The 15,396-nt window shown below is 35.6% G+C and overlaps 1 protein-coding gene across 2 annotated transcripts in view; it reads left to right on the forward strand.

Moving 5' to 3' along the window:
- Positions 1–15,396, forward strand: part of ARMC1 (armadillo repeat containing 1) — a 33,839-nt gene that overhangs the window by 1,856 nt on the left and 16,587 nt on the right. Inside the window, exons 2-3 of one of the 2 annotated variants that reach the window (XM_005517124.3) lie at positions 797–1,000; positions 5,115–5,206. In XM_005517124.3, the coding sequence (XP_005517181.1) occupies positions 809–1,000; positions 5,115–5,206 (284 nt within the window). In that variant the 5' untranslated portion in view covers positions 797–808. The remainder of the gene's footprint in view (positions 1–796; positions 1,001–5,114; positions 5,207–15,396) is intronic. The other variant, XM_014257971.2, reaches the window with a different exon arrangement.

Below are 15,396 nucleotides of genomic sequence, written 5' to 3' on the forward strand. Positions count from 1 at the left end.
AAAGAAGCTGTGTTTTTTACACAAGAGTTTAGCATTTTCTCTGGGAAAACCTATGCTTTTGTTGCCTGTTGTTATTATAAACAGCTCTGCAATCTGATACTTTCAAGCTAACATGTGTCTCCTTTGAAATTGATCTGGTGGCTTGGACTTCGACTGGAGCAAGGCGCAACCTGCTTGCTCTCTTTTTATCAAGGGATACTCATGAAAAGGAGAAAAAACAACTCAAACCCAGCCTGTAAAACCATTTCTGCCTTTGATTGTATGGCATTGTACTAGTTATTTGATGTATAGATGAAGAATTAGGCTTAATATTTGCTGGTTTTGATACACTGTTAATATTTTGTATACTTTTGTGGTTTGTTTTTCTGTAAAATTTTTTGATTGCCAAAGCTACTCTGAAAACACTTTTTGTGCCTTTACGCAGAAGGATGTTTATAGACTTCTAGGGTGCCCTTTTGAGAAACCCAGATTTATTGAAAGGATATGTCAGTAGTGTAAGGAAAAAAAACCAACATGAAATACTCCCATAAAGATTGACTGGTCTGAAATGACACGTAGGAAACAAATAAAAACCTTATTAACCAAATATATCTGTTCTCTGCATAGGAAATTAATATTTCCAGTTTATAAGTTTCAGGACCCACATCCTTATCAATTTAATCCATCTTCTGTGGATTCTAGTCCGTGGGTTTTTATACCTTTTTGTTTAGAACAAATAATTGCCTTTGTGCTTTTGTTTGTCCATATTTTAATTGATGATAAATGCTATGATAGTAATAATACTTTTTTTTTTCAGCAGGTATTTTGTATGAATGGTGCAGAAAAGATGAATTCTGCTATGAGTGAGGAGCCTGATGCACTATCTGTAGTTAACCAACTCCGAGATCTAGCAGCTGATCCATTGAATAGACGGGCCATTGTTCAGGATCAAGGATGCCTGCCAGGTCTTATTCTGTTTTTGGACCATCCCAATCCTCAGGTTGTTCATTCAGCTTTACTAGTAAGTATTCTGGAGATAAATTTCTGTGTTGGTAGTTCAGTTTTAAACTTCGTTAAACAAGTTGTTTAAACAAGCAGTTTACAAACAAAGCTGTTTAAACAATTTGTTTAAACAAGTGAAAATGTGGAAAATAATGCCTGGTTATATTGATATGCATTACATGTGTTTTTATAAAAACCATGCATTTCAGAAATGACACATTGTTCCAGGGGATTTTTTTAAAAGCTATTAATTTACTTTGCATTTTTTTCTTAATACAGCTATTTGACTTTTTGTGTGGAGGGAGGTAAGGACCCTTAAATCTCTTTCTTAAGATAAAGTCAGAGCTCGGTAAATATGGACAGTGATTTGATACTCACATTATAAAAATCAAAATCCAATCATAGGGTATCTTAGGTTAGAAACAGCCTCCCGAGGTGAAGTAGTCCAATCCTGTGCCCAAATTAGGTATGCTCAGATCACATCTCATGGTTATATCTGTTTGATCTTGAGCACTTTGAAGGCTTTCCATGACCTCTCTGGCACACTGTTCCAGCATTTGACTAGCCTTATGGTATTAAAAATAAACAAAACCCTCTCAAAAATGAAAGAACCAACCAACCCCGAATCTGTCAACATCTAATCAATAATATCAATCCAGTCAATATCTAACAACTTAAAAGGAAAAGTTTTTTCAGCTTCTGTCTGTTTCTTCTTGTTCTAAATCATAAGTGCTGAAGTCCTAATTTCTTATCCTGAATTGTAATATTAGTTTTAAAAATGTGTTTCTTACTTAGAAATGGGAGAAATGAAAGTCAGAAATTTAAATGAAATTTAGTAATTTCAAGAGCTGAGTTAGAATTCTTAGATTTTAAGCCACTGATATTTATGTGGTGCTCTTTTTTTTGTCATTAATGAATTGTAAATAATGTAAAAGAACAAAGAGCTCTGGCTTTTACATGCAAGTGTACATTATTCTTTATATCACTGAGACTTATCTGTACCATAATTCTTTATTTTTCATTTGTGTTGTTTTCATAGTGGATATTAGTGGACTTCATGAAATTACCTTGGTGACTCTTGATTTCTTTTGAGTTTGGGGAGGGAGGTCCCATAAGCCAGAAACCTGCATCCTGCTAATTGTTTTTTAGGTTAGCCTTGCCCTAGCATTTGGTGTTGAGTTTAGTGTTCTTGGGAGTGTGTTGCATTGTTTTTCTTCCCAGTGTAGTTTCCTTAGGCTGTGATCCTAGAAGATCTTATTTGGATGTCCCACTCTCTTTTGTTTCCTTTGTTATGTTGGGCTGTGTATTCTCACTGCTTTCATGAGATTCACAAATCAGTCTCTGATCAAGTTACAAAAATTACTTCTGCATAAAAGGACTGGCTTTGTCCGGAGTGATGAGGACTAAGCCAGTTTGCAGTGTGGTTCCACAGCCCCTGATAGTACTCAAGTTGTGTTGAAAGGAAATCTCTTTGGATGAGGATGGGAGACACATGGGTTGTTCCATGTAGCGATAACCTACAGTTAGAGTGGATTAAGAATTGGATTTAGAGGAGACCAGGACATGGCTGCAATGAGAAATGGATTGGTTTATTGTGAAAACATGTTCTGGTCTGCTACTCAGACTCCTTGTGTTTATGAGTTCTTGAGCTGCTTGGGTTCTGAAGGCTTAAATATCTTTGCTGGCAACTTTTTAGACTTCATGTTTTATATTTTTCCATCCTAAAAAGTCTTTTTGTTTTTGTACTCTTCCTGTTGGTTAAAAAGTGCTTCGATTTGAATGTGATTGTTAAATGTAATTATCTTCCCCTAAATGTGTAGCTAATAAAGGGATGTGCAGCACTGACTTCAAATTTCTTCTTGTACTACTCAGCAATTCCTGTACCTGAAATTGCAACAATCTGTATGAATCTAATAGTTTAACTTCTAGTATTTAACTTCTTGGATGTGTTGTAGAACTTTTCAGGGAGGGTGTTTTTCTCCCCAGGTGTAGTTTCAGCTCAGTCCTTTCTTTGTATCTGCTGAAGAAGTGATATATGTTTTCTATATATTTCTGGTTTTCTCTAGTCTTGATTTCAGAAATTCTTTATGATATTCTTCAAATGTTAGAAGTTTTGAATGATTTAAATTAAATAAATCAGAAGTAACACAGGCAATACTACTATTTTTTCCCCTCTTAAATTTGGACTAAAATTTTAAAAAATAGGTCCCTGAAGTTAAGGAACTACTTTAAAATTTCACATAAAAACCATCCAAGATGTCTTTCTATTAAGACTGGCAGCAGTGTAATTATATTAAAGTATGCATGTAGTCCTATTCATTATGACGAACTTATATATATGAGCCTTAAAACTAACACAGGTAAGTGTTCAGCTTCAACAGAAGCTGAGCCAAAGTTCATAATAATTTTCCCTATGATTTCAGTATTCTGAATTTAGTAAGTGTAAATGATCTCACTTCTTTTGAGGTTCAGTTCTTTGTATTTCCCATGGGAGGCAGGAGGAATGGGAACTCCCTAGTGTTTGAAAAGTTGGGTCAATTAAGTTGGTCTTATGACTTTGGTCTTATTTGAGCAGTGACTCAAAGAACCAGCTGTGAAGAGAATAGGTTTTCCTTTGTCCAGCTGAGTTGCACCCTTAGTAAATTGCCAAAATAAGAATGAGAAACCTGTTACACGCAAGGATATGTTTCATAGCATGCAAGTTACTTGAGAGCTATCATTTAGGTATTTCCCCATAGTTGAAAAGTAGGATAATAAATGGATATACAGCATTTATAAGGTGCAACCATTGATACTGGTCCACATCAGGAGATAACAAAACAAAAATCGCATCTAAAGTTCTCACCATGCCAGGAAGCAGCCATAGTTTCTTAAAAGACAATAAAAAGGTCTTGTGAATTTTTCCTGATATGTGCTGAAGATGACTTGGAAAAAAGAAACCCCAATGGTTAGTCCTCTCTTTCTGAAGGGATTAAGGAGCATGTTATTTTTAAAGCAGTTACTGTGCAGTGTAGGTACTACATGGCTATATATATAAAGAGCTGGTGCACTTCTAAACCTTGTGTCACAAACCCCATTTTATAAATCATTGTGTATTGCAGGATTTTTCAAGTACAGTTCTTGTACCTACATCAGTAAACCTTTGATGGTTCCTTCTAAGAAAACTTTCTCAGCACAAACTATAGAGAGATGTCTCATGAAGAGGACTGACATTTTAATTGGAAAAGTGTTATGTTAGAAATATCCTATGAATATACAGTTACCAACTGGGGTCAACAGTGTAAAATTGTGCAAAGAATCTACTTTGAAAGTCAAGTGAACAAGACCGTGGCAATAAATAAGTGTAATTTCCCAGTTTAGATCACAGTAAGCTAAGAAGCTTGCTGCTGCTTGTATTCTTATTCCTGCATGGAATGATGAAATTGCAATTAGTCTTCAAAAGCTTATACACGTGTTGGACCTCTTTTTGTGGACAGTAGGAACTTGGTAATGATGAGGTTTCTAGTAGTGGGGGAGCCCACAGAATTGATGGAAATTGTACTGGAAGCATCATGTATAAAAATTACTTTAGATCTCAGGTCACATAAATGTTTATTGGAAGGGACTTCTGGAAGTCGTTCACTTCAGTTTCCTGTTTGAATTGGGACTGTCACCAGCACTCAGTCAGGTCAGTTGTAGCTTTGTCTCGTTCATTCTGCAGTTCCACTAGGTCATTTGTTCTTCAAAGGAATCTATCTTCAGAGGAAAAAAAGCTTTTTATAATACCTAATTTGAACTTCCCAAACTACAATTTGTGGCTGTTCTCCCTTGTCTGCTGCTGTAGAGGAAAGTTTGGCTTGACCATCTTTGTAAAGTCTTCTTGCATAGCTATAGACAGCTGTTAAATGGTCCCTTAGGCTCTTAGCTGGTGTGTAAGCAAACCCAGTCTCTCAGCCTTTTCTCATAGATTAGATACTCTGTGCTTTCTGTGTATTTATAAAAATAAAATAATTTTTTGGTGTTCATTGTAGGTGATAGTTCTTCCTCTTCCTACTAGAACTGCCTCTGTGACTGTTTGGCAGATGTGCACTAACAGAAATGACTGATAATGTACTGGATGTACTGCTGATCTGCTGTGGTCCTCTTTCTTTCAGGCTCTCCGCTATTTGGCTGAGTGCCGTGTCAACAGAGAAAAGATGAAAAGTGAATTGGGTATGATGCTCAGCTTACAGAATGTAATACAAAAGTAAGTTTACAATGGGATGTTGGATCCAAACAATGTAAACATATAATTGTGATACAAAGTCAAACTTTGAATTTGTATACTGAGTTTCTAATATATCCTTCTAATATTTCCTTGTTGAGATCATGCGGCTGCAGGCAATTAATGGTTTTCATTTTATGGTATTTTGAAGTAGTCAAACCATAGTCTACCAGAAATATTAATTTGCAGATCATTTGCCAAACAAGTTTTCTTTGCCTTGTTACAAGATAACTAATTGTGTCCCTTCAGGTTCTCTTATCCTTCTCATCATTTTATAAGGTTGCCTTGCGGTAGTATGTTTAAAGAAATTGCTTGGCATCTGCCACATTTATTCTTTGAACCCCACCTTTGGGTAGGGAATTTGTTTCAATGTATTTTTGGAAGTAAATATCTGCAGTTCTGTGTTGAGAAAGCATCTTACAGATGGAGTAGAAGTTAACGAGGTTTGTAGTGGTCTCTTGATGTCTTTGTACAAGGTGTCAGATGGGTTATGTGTCTTAAAATTTGTGATTGTTGGATTTTTCTCAAGATTTCTAACTGCTGAATGAATATTGGAAGATCTTTGTGTACATGCACACTGGAGGTGATGCATGTGTGCACTTACTCAACAGAAATTTATGTGATGAGCTAAGGCGAATCATTATTCAAAAGAAACCCCTACAGCCTCCTTCAAAGATTAGTCTGTCCCAGCAAAAATTAACTTGCCGTCAAACTAGCTGAAGGTGATTATTTTACACGCAGTTTGGAAGTGCTCTGTTGGAGCCCAGGACTTTGGAGATGTGAGGAACTGTTCCATGGGGGAGGAGAAAAGTCATGTTGCTGCATTAAGATGTCTCTGATGAATGTTTAAAACAATTATTTAGAATAGGATAAAACACAAGTGATGTTGTATATTAAATATTCCTGTAGAAAGTTTTTGAATATTTTAATATGTTAATTGAACCTCTGTCACTTGTGCTGTAAGTGTACAAGTTTTTTCTAGAAAAAACACAAGGCTGGACTTTGCTAGTTCCTCCGTACCACAGCCCTGCCAGTTCTTGGTCTTCTATTAACATAAAATATTAAGGGCTGGGAATGGACCTTAAGGATCATCTAGTCCCTACTCACTAGACCAGATTGCTCAAGGCCTAATCCAGCCTGGATTTGAACACTGCCAGGCTTGGGACACCCACAACCTCCCTGGGCGACCTGTTCCAGTGCCTAACCACCCTAACAGTAAAGAAGTTCTCCCTAATATCTAAACTCTTTCAATTTGTACCCCTTGCACCTTGTCCTGTTGTTATAGTTCCTGATGAAGAGTCCCTCTCTGGCTTCCCAGTAGGCCCCTTCAAAAACTGAAAGGTTGCAAGGAGGTTTCCACCCAACCTCTTCTCCAAGCTGAACAGCCCCAACTTCCTCAGCCTGTCTTTGTAAGGGAGGTGCTGCAGTCCTCTTACCAGCTTTGTGGCTCTCCTCTGGACTTGCACCAGCAGTTCCATGTCCTAATGTTGGGGGCACTGGAACTGTGCTCAGCAGTTCAGGTGGGGTCTCACAAGAGCAGAGTACAGGGGGACAATCACCTCCTTCAACCTGCTGGCCACACTGCTTTTGATACAGCCTAGGATTTGGGATTATTATTGGATATTACAGGATTATTGTTGTATTTCCCTCTGTCTGACACTCCTTATCTATACGTGAGAACCTGAAGGAGGGGAAATTATGGTCTGTACTCAAGTTCTGTGTGGTCTAGGAAATACTACTGCTGTTTAAGTATTTCATTAATTGTGCTAAAGCTAAAGATGATTATGTATTGGCATGGAATTCAGCATTATACCTGAATATCATCTTGTGATTCACCAGTTATGCAAAACACAAGGATTTAAAACATGTGCCTTTAAAAAGAAAATGAACGAAGTTTCTAAAATTTAGAAGAGAGGTGTCAATTTTTTTAAAATAATGGTATAACTTTTGAAGTGATAGGTGTTCTAATATGATGTATATAGCAAAAAATGGAATTAAATCTTAGGATATTCACCTTTTCTAAGGACAAGCGTAATTAAGTGAAATATACAGAAGTTTTGCTACTTTTATAATAACAATAAGACCAGAAACATTTAGGCAATAACAGAAGCATGTGTTTCTAAAGAACTTACTTTTAGTATAGATTGCATGTCTATTTAGAGTGCAGGGATGTTCTGAAAAAGTTGAGAGGGGAATGGTAGTTCATTATCAGTCTCTGTAGCTTGCAACTATTACTTGGGAAACTTTAAAGAATTTTATGGAAATCTCTTCAACAATATTTTTTTCTAGGTTTCAATTTCAAGGGCCAAAAGAGTGAAGTTCAGATATGTGCAGAAAATGAGAGATAAGTGGAAATCTTGTAGGTGTTTATTTTTTTTTTTTTTTTTCCTTTCTAGAAAGCTCTTTGGCAACAGTAAGAACATACGTTTGATTTGTATGCTTGTAACATTTGGGAAGTGTGATATCATGAAAATTTAAATACATAGCATCTTCAACCACAAGATTTTGTCATGTGCTTGTCAGGATTTTTGGTTTTAATGTTGACACGAAATGCTGAAATTTTGTACTGCCTGCATAAATATGGGGAAAGATGGTAGAAGAGTTCCAAGAAGATAAATATAGACTTATTTTTATCACAATTAGGTTTTGGATTGTGGGGTTTTTTTGTTAAAAGGTCTGTAGGGAAGAAAACAAGGTCTCTACTGTCTTTGATTTGATTTACAAAATGCAAGTTCTAGTTTTTATTTCAGTTTACCAGAAGATACAGTTTGTTGAACTGAAACTAGACACTAATAGATGCTTTGGTCTAAATGACTTCATGCTCTCTGTTCCCTTGTAATTTCAGAATCTGCATATTTAACTCATTGCTCTATCTAAAATATTTTATTATTTTCAGAATGTAATTTGGGATTTAATTTTTTTTGATAATGTGTTACAAAAATGCAAACAAATTATACAAAAAAGATAGAAACTTCCGTCAGAATTCTGCTTTTCCAGATTTTTTTTCTTTCTTTCAAGTGGGACAGAACCCAGCATCTTCTGGACCAGAAGTTGTAGTCAGTGGCTTTTTGCTCCTGACAGATGAAGCACATCCTGTCATCTCAGTAGTTCCTTTTCACCAAGGATTTTTCTACTCTCACTGTCCATTTTCTCACTTAACTAAATAAAAGTCAGTGGCTTTCCCTATTCAGTACTTTTTTATGATAAACTGTATTCTGCCACTGATAAAGCTGCGGTGTGTCTTAAGCAATGAAATGGAGTGCAGGCAAATCACAAACTGAATATTAGTCACATTTCAAACTTAAGTTTATGTTCAGCAGTGCTGAACTGACACTGTGCTAGGAAGTTGAGGTTTTTTAGCATTCCAGTTTGCTTTGCTTTCAGTTTAACGCAAATATTGAAATTTGAGGGCTTTTCTCATCATGTGTCTTTTTATAAGATTTGAAGGTTTCTGTGTTAGAGACCTCAACTTCAAAAATGAAATCTCTTCTCATAACCTAAGTGAAGCTAAACAAGTGTAAAAATCTTTAAATGGTCAATGCCATCAGCTGGAAAGTAGTTGGAATTGGTTTTCTACTGCTGGTTTCTTGTAGTAGTACGTGGGAGACTCAGGCACAAGCCCCAACCCTTTCAATGCGATTAATACACAACCAATTGAAAAAGACTATACCACTTACTTAAACCAAATAACATGATGGCAAAGTATTATTTCTTTCATGAAGACTACTGAGGATGAGAGTTGACATTGAGTTTCCACCTGGTTATCCAATCATAGAATTATAGAATGGCATGGATTGGAAGGGACCTGAAAGATCTAGTTCCAGCCCCCTATGTTGGGCAGGGACACCTTCTACTCGACCAGGCGGCTTAGAGCTTCATCCAAGCTGCCTTTGAACACTTCTAGGGATGGGGCATCCACAGCTTGTCTGGGCAGCCTGTGCCAGTGCCTCACCACCTTCACAATAAAGAATTTATCCTGTGCTAGGGACCTCGGTGGTAAGCAGTAAATTGCACTGCATCCTGAGGAATGGGTAGGAAATATTTGAGACATTTGAGTTTGACAGTTGTTTGAGGTACCTTCATGTCTTCTTCCATGGCTTATCAGTCCTCTAGTATTATCTGTTCAACTTCTTGGTGTTTTTCTTATTGTGTTAAAGCTCAGTTGTGAAAATCATGTTGCTGCTCAAAACTGATGTCTGTCTGACTGCTTAGTTGATACTACACTTAAAGAACAAAAGATAGGTTTCAGGTTCACTGTGACTGATTTTCAAGGTGCAATAAACACTAGATTTTGTTAACAAAAGAGTAACAAATTTTAATTGTAGATCCTGGAAGTTACAGTTTCTACAGAAGAAGTATGGAACGTCAGCTCTGAGGAGTACAGAATGAAAATTTGATGGCAGCTAGATAATATTATGTTTAGGATTTGTTTTCTGACTGAACTTGATTTGGAACACATGACTTTCTAAGCTTCTTCATGTGAATGACTTTGTATACTTCCACGTTTTCTAGGACAGATGAAGAACTGTTTCAGCTTTCATGGAATACTTCAAAACATTTTTCAAGCATAAAAATTTCTGATTCCCTGTTCTTTACTTGCTGCCTTTTTCCTTAGCAAGGGAGATTTTTTTTCTTTTGTTCACCTACATCTACTTATTTTTAAGTGAAACTTGATGCATTTTTCCGTGTTATAAGCTCAGAGTACACAACTGTGTTGGAGGGATATCAGACCTTTAAAATCTCTGCCTGGAGGTTTACAAACTTCTCTATCTTATTTTTTTTAAGCCTGAGATTGCAAAAATGTTACACTCCCTTGTCATGTGTATGTGCAGAAGTGTTTGCATAAATAGGAAAAAAAGAGAGAAGAAATTGAAGCTCTTTGAATATTGGTGTTTCATTGTATTCCAGCAGTCATCAGCAGTTACTTAATATCGAAAACTGGTTTAGTTGCTGGCTTCATGAATTGTGTAGAGGACTTAATGTGTCCATATGGACTTTCTAAAATGTTATTAGCAGCTTCTGGAATTAAAGTTAATTAGGATTTATTGCCTACAAGGAAATACCCTAGTTTCTGTTCAGAGTGAAAGTGTCTTTTGATGGACAATAAAGGTCAAAGTTCATAATTTTTCATTATCTTTATGGTCAGCATAATGCTACTGTTTCCGTATAAATAGTATTAAAAAAAAAAAGAAAACACTGATGAAGAGTCAATATACTAAATAGATCTTATTATGGAATGGCAAATTACTGAGAGTAAAATTCCAATTACTTAGCTAAAAGAGCTTTTCAAGATAGTCTTCCTTTGCCAGGTTGTCAGATTTAACAAGCTGAACTAAATCCAGTGCATTAATCAGCTCTTCCAATTTATTACTTGCCTAAGAAGATTAGGGCAATTAATATGTGTTTAATTAGAGTCCCTTGCAGATCTGGTAAAATACATGCAGTCTATAATTGCTGACTTCTTACTCAATTTTAATTTTTGGTAGTCTTAATTACCTGCACTTTTTGAAAATTTAATTATTCATTGAAACCAGTAAAGTTTAAATTTATGATGTCTGACCAAAAAAAAAGGGCAAAAAGCCAATTATTTCAGATAGTATTTGCTGAAATTAAAATTAAAGTAGTAGGGATGTAGCATCACAATAGTTTTACAATTTTTTTGTTGTGTGGCATACTATTTTTTCTTCTTTGTGAGTGGATGAATGGTTGGGGAAAGACAGGGAAAAGGGCATATATTAATTAGGAAGTAGGCAAACAATGTATTTAAAGGGATATTTAATGATTAAAGGGAAGTTGACATATAGTTAGCTTCAAGATAATACTTTGTGAGAAATTACAGTTAAAAAACTAAGCTTCTTACATTTAATGCATTTATGTTTTTAACTGGAGTACTTAAATTCTGATCTGCAAAGGACAAAGAATCAGTTTTTTGTAGAGTATAGAAATTTTATTTTTCACTACCTGCATCACTTAGTAATGCTATTTTGTAATCCTTGGCATGTGGGGTTTCTTTAACACGTCAAAATTGAGAAACAGTTGAGATTGGGTAATGAGAAGCATGATTCTGTTGCATGATTATTTTTGACCTTTACAGTACTTATGGTTCTGCACTGAGAAATTGTGTTTTTTGGAGAAAAATATTATTATCCTAGGCCTTGGATATTCATGTGAGCAGTAGGTTCAGAAAACTTTGGTTTTAGTCACTGTTTCCAAGTTGTAGTATATCACCTGGAGGAAGAATAATACACACATCTCTGTCTGTTTTATGTTAACTTTCCTGGGCTTTCCTTTCCTGTTATTTTTCCCAATAAAATGACACCCTTGGTTGCTGGTGCATCTCTGGGCTGTGGGGCTGCCAGTGTATTTATTGCTGGAGCAATGTGTTTGTTAATAATAGAAGGTCACAGCAGGAAGACACATGCAGGCTGTTCTGTTCAGCATTGTTAAGCAAAGTAGCCTAATATCCCCTTCTCCTAGATACCCAGAGTTTCTTTAAAGAGTGTTCTTATTGTATATTTTCTAAACATTACAAGTTTTGGAAATTGATTGTTTCTTGAAGTTATTTTTGAGAAAGCATCCTCTGCCCCCTTCCCCCTGGAAAAAAATGAAATATTATGAAATGTAGGAGACATCAGTATATCATCTTTAAAAATACCACATTACTTGTTCTAAATAACTGAAAGCTCCTTTTGTCTGTCAAAGGCTTTCTTTTGAAAGAAGTCATATCGAGGGGAGAAGGTTTAATGTAGTGAGCTACCTCAGGTGTGTTCTCAGTACAAGTTCCTGCTCTTCTTTTTTGTGGATCATGGCAAACTGACAAAAGTTCAGACTTTGGTTCCTCTACTGTGTTTCAGTAACCATATAGGAAGTTATGATCTTGACACAGAGGTGCAGGCACAGGGACAAATGATGACAAATAAAACAAAAAAAGCATTAGTTAAAATCCTACTGTTATAATATTGGTGTTAACCTAGACTTTAGTCATAATGTAATAGGCTTTCTGGGAGAATCTTATGGCTGCTGTGAGGTAAGGAAATAAGGTTTAAAGTCTTGGAAAGATGGATGTCCATTTGTAAGTCTAGTCAAAGTCTGGATCATCAGCAGTTCAAATGTAAATAGCAATTTACATATTGAAATACTACTGTGAGTTTATATTTTGCATGGGTTAATAGAAATTAGCAGTCATGTAAGTAAGTGTTCTATAGGTTTATTTTGAGAGTTACAGTTTAGGGTAAGCTTACTGTTGTGTGTGTGTAGAGCTGATCACAAAGATATACAAAAGCATGACCCAATGGAAGGGTCTCCTCTGTGCCCTTACAAGATTTATTTTTTATGTTAGTGGTTTTTTATTTTTAATTTTTTAATTTTTTAATTTTTTTGTTTATCTCAGGACCTCTCTGCAGTCAGAGACATTACACAGTCGTCATTTTTACTTCCATGTAACTTGCTTGGTGAGCTCTACATGATCATATATTTCTGTACTCAACAGTTTCATTCTGTCATGTGTGTATAATTGCTATTACAGTATTTTTTACTGTAATCAGAACTACAGTTTAGTTTTGCTCTTTGTTCTTTTCCAAGCTACTGTTTTTACCTCACAATGCTCCACTTGGCATTTCTGTCAGGACTGTTGGTTTTGCAGCTTTACAGTGCCTGATGTCTGTCTCAGTGTAATCCAGGTACTGCGCTTCCTTGGACTTTTCATAGTACCAGTTCAGTACATACTGGTTCAATAGAGCAGCTTTTACTGTGCTACATCAAAGCATTTGCACGCCCTATGACACAGCAGAACTTTTGTTACTGGTTTCTGTGCAGCACTTGCAGTTAATGCAAAACTTTCTCTGACGTAACAGTTTTCATTTCAGTTTGTTCTGCCTCTTTTCTTTGATAGAAATGTTCCATTTTGTTAGCATTTTGAGACTTTCATGTTAACTAATTGACAATCAGTGAGGTAACAAAATAAGTAGTTGTTAATGCAGTGTTTTTAAGAAGTACCTGCAAGTTTTTCAGAATTATGGCCTTTGGCTGGTTTACAGTCACTGGCTTAAGAATATGATAATAAGCAATGAAAGTAGTTACCTGTCCATTGAGGTGCCTGAGTTCTACAGTGGTGATTTCTGTACAATTACCAAATTGTATGTTCCTAAACCTGGAAAAGAATTTTCAGTACCCATTACTGAGTAAATGGGCATTATTCTTCTTTTCTGGCAGAGGGAGGGCCGCAGTCATAATTGCTTTGAGTGCTTTCTGTTTAAATGGGGAAAAAATCAGTTGGCAAGTTAAAAATGAGCTAGTCGCTTTTCACTGTAGGCAAGAAATATTGTGATGAGTATTGCAGAATTTAAAAAATAGATAACTTTGAAACACTGAGAAAGTTATGAGGTATAAAATAACTTAAATAAAAACACATCTGTTTAAAGCCTTTAAAAGCCTTTTGTGCTCAATATCTTAGCCAGTGTCTGCTTTATTGAGATATTGGCTAAAACAGGGAGTTAAACATTTTAGGAAGTAATTTAAGATTAAGATGTTTTTACTTCCTGTTTTTTTACAGACTTTATATTAAAACAAATAGGGAACTCAGAAATGTTGATTTTAAAAAAAATAAAGTGGTTTACAGAGTGAGACACAATATTATGATATTTTAAAAAATAATAGAATCTGAGTTGGTATTTAAATAACTGCTGACTGTTGGATGTTGGATGTTAGTGCCTCAAGATCTGCCTGACACAGTGTGCCAGAAGACAGCTTCTTGTCTTTTTGTGGTGGAGTTCTGTATGTTCTGTATGTGGAAGGGTAGAGATTTAAGTGGATTGGCAGAGGAGTCAGGATTAGTAATGGCAACACAGGATGCCTTTAATGCTCGATAAACCTTGTCATCAACTGGTGGTGAAAGTATTTCAGGAATACAGTGACCTTCTCTGGTTACTATTGAGTCTACAAGAAAAAGTGCTGAGGTAGGTTCTTCAGTATGCTGACTTTTACTGATGCTTACTAAAATGAAGAGCTAAGAAGGTGTAAGATGATTTGAAATCAAAGTAACAAATTGTAGGGTGAAGTATTTAATACTAGTGAAGGTGAGGATTGACAGTATTGTAGGCTGGAGTCATTTACTTATGAAAAGGGCATTGATACATGCTTAACACTGTAAGGTTTCTCATCTTCCCCTGCCAGTGTCACATGTCTACATTTGGTTTACAGTGACCTTGTCCACAGTTGGTATTTGTCCCTGGTCTTTGACCTTCATGGAAAGCATCCCAAAAAAATTGCAGATTTTTTTCCTAAGAAACCATAAGTGCGTTACCCTTGTATTAGTCTTTTTTTCTGACTGCTGCTCGATCAATAAACATAGTAAGGTGCTGGTGTGTGATTAGAACTTGCGTAGTTTCAGATGGGTATTACAGGCAAAAAAGAATAAATTTTATTCTGGAACAATTAATCTTAAAAGATGTGATTCTCAATTGGATGTATTTCTATCCAGGAATATGTTTTGATATTTTGTTGTTTTGCAGTACCTGCTACAATATCTTTAAGCAGGATTTCCATTGAATTTTGCAGTAGAAAGTCCAGTCTAATAACTTGAAACAAATTAAAATTGTTACCACATGCTGTATTTATACAGTACATCAACAAGTTCCCCACAACACTTTTTTTAAACCTTGTTGTATGCTTCAACCTATTTTGCATGGGGACTGCAGTCCCTTTGACTAGAAATGAAGCTGCTAATTCTGGCTTGCTTAAAAATAAAGAAGTCAGTTCCTTGCTAATAAATAAGTAGTTTAAGAGTTTCAATAATTACCTACTTTGAGTCTCTACTGAATTGATATTAATTTATATTAGCAAATCAAATATGAAGCTTGGACTTTATGCCTTCATAGATTAAACTTGCTTTTTTTTTCTTCCTTTGGGACTGGTTGCTGCTGTGGTTCAATTCCTATTATTCATACAAGTTTTGTTTAGGGAAGGCTGTATCTTAGAGCTTTCAAACCCTTTTTTCTTTTTTATTTAAACTTTCTCCAGTAAATTTCAGGGAAATAATCAGATGAACCTTACTTTTAAAAACTAAAATAAATGATGGGGATTTTAAGATATAAATGAATTTTCCAGATAATTATTATAATCAACTGTTATTATATTGTATACTTAGTGCTGTTAGCATGCTGACAACACAAGAA

Source organism: Pseudopodoces humilis, chromosome 1 (genome assembly GCF_049639895.1).
Source record: "Pseudopodoces humilis isolate 2021_Gansu_Grassland_sample_001 chromosome 1, ASM4963989v1, whole genome shotgun sequence".
NCBI lineage: Eukaryota > Metazoa > Chordata > Aves > Passeriformes > Paridae > Pseudopodoces > Pseudopodoces humilis.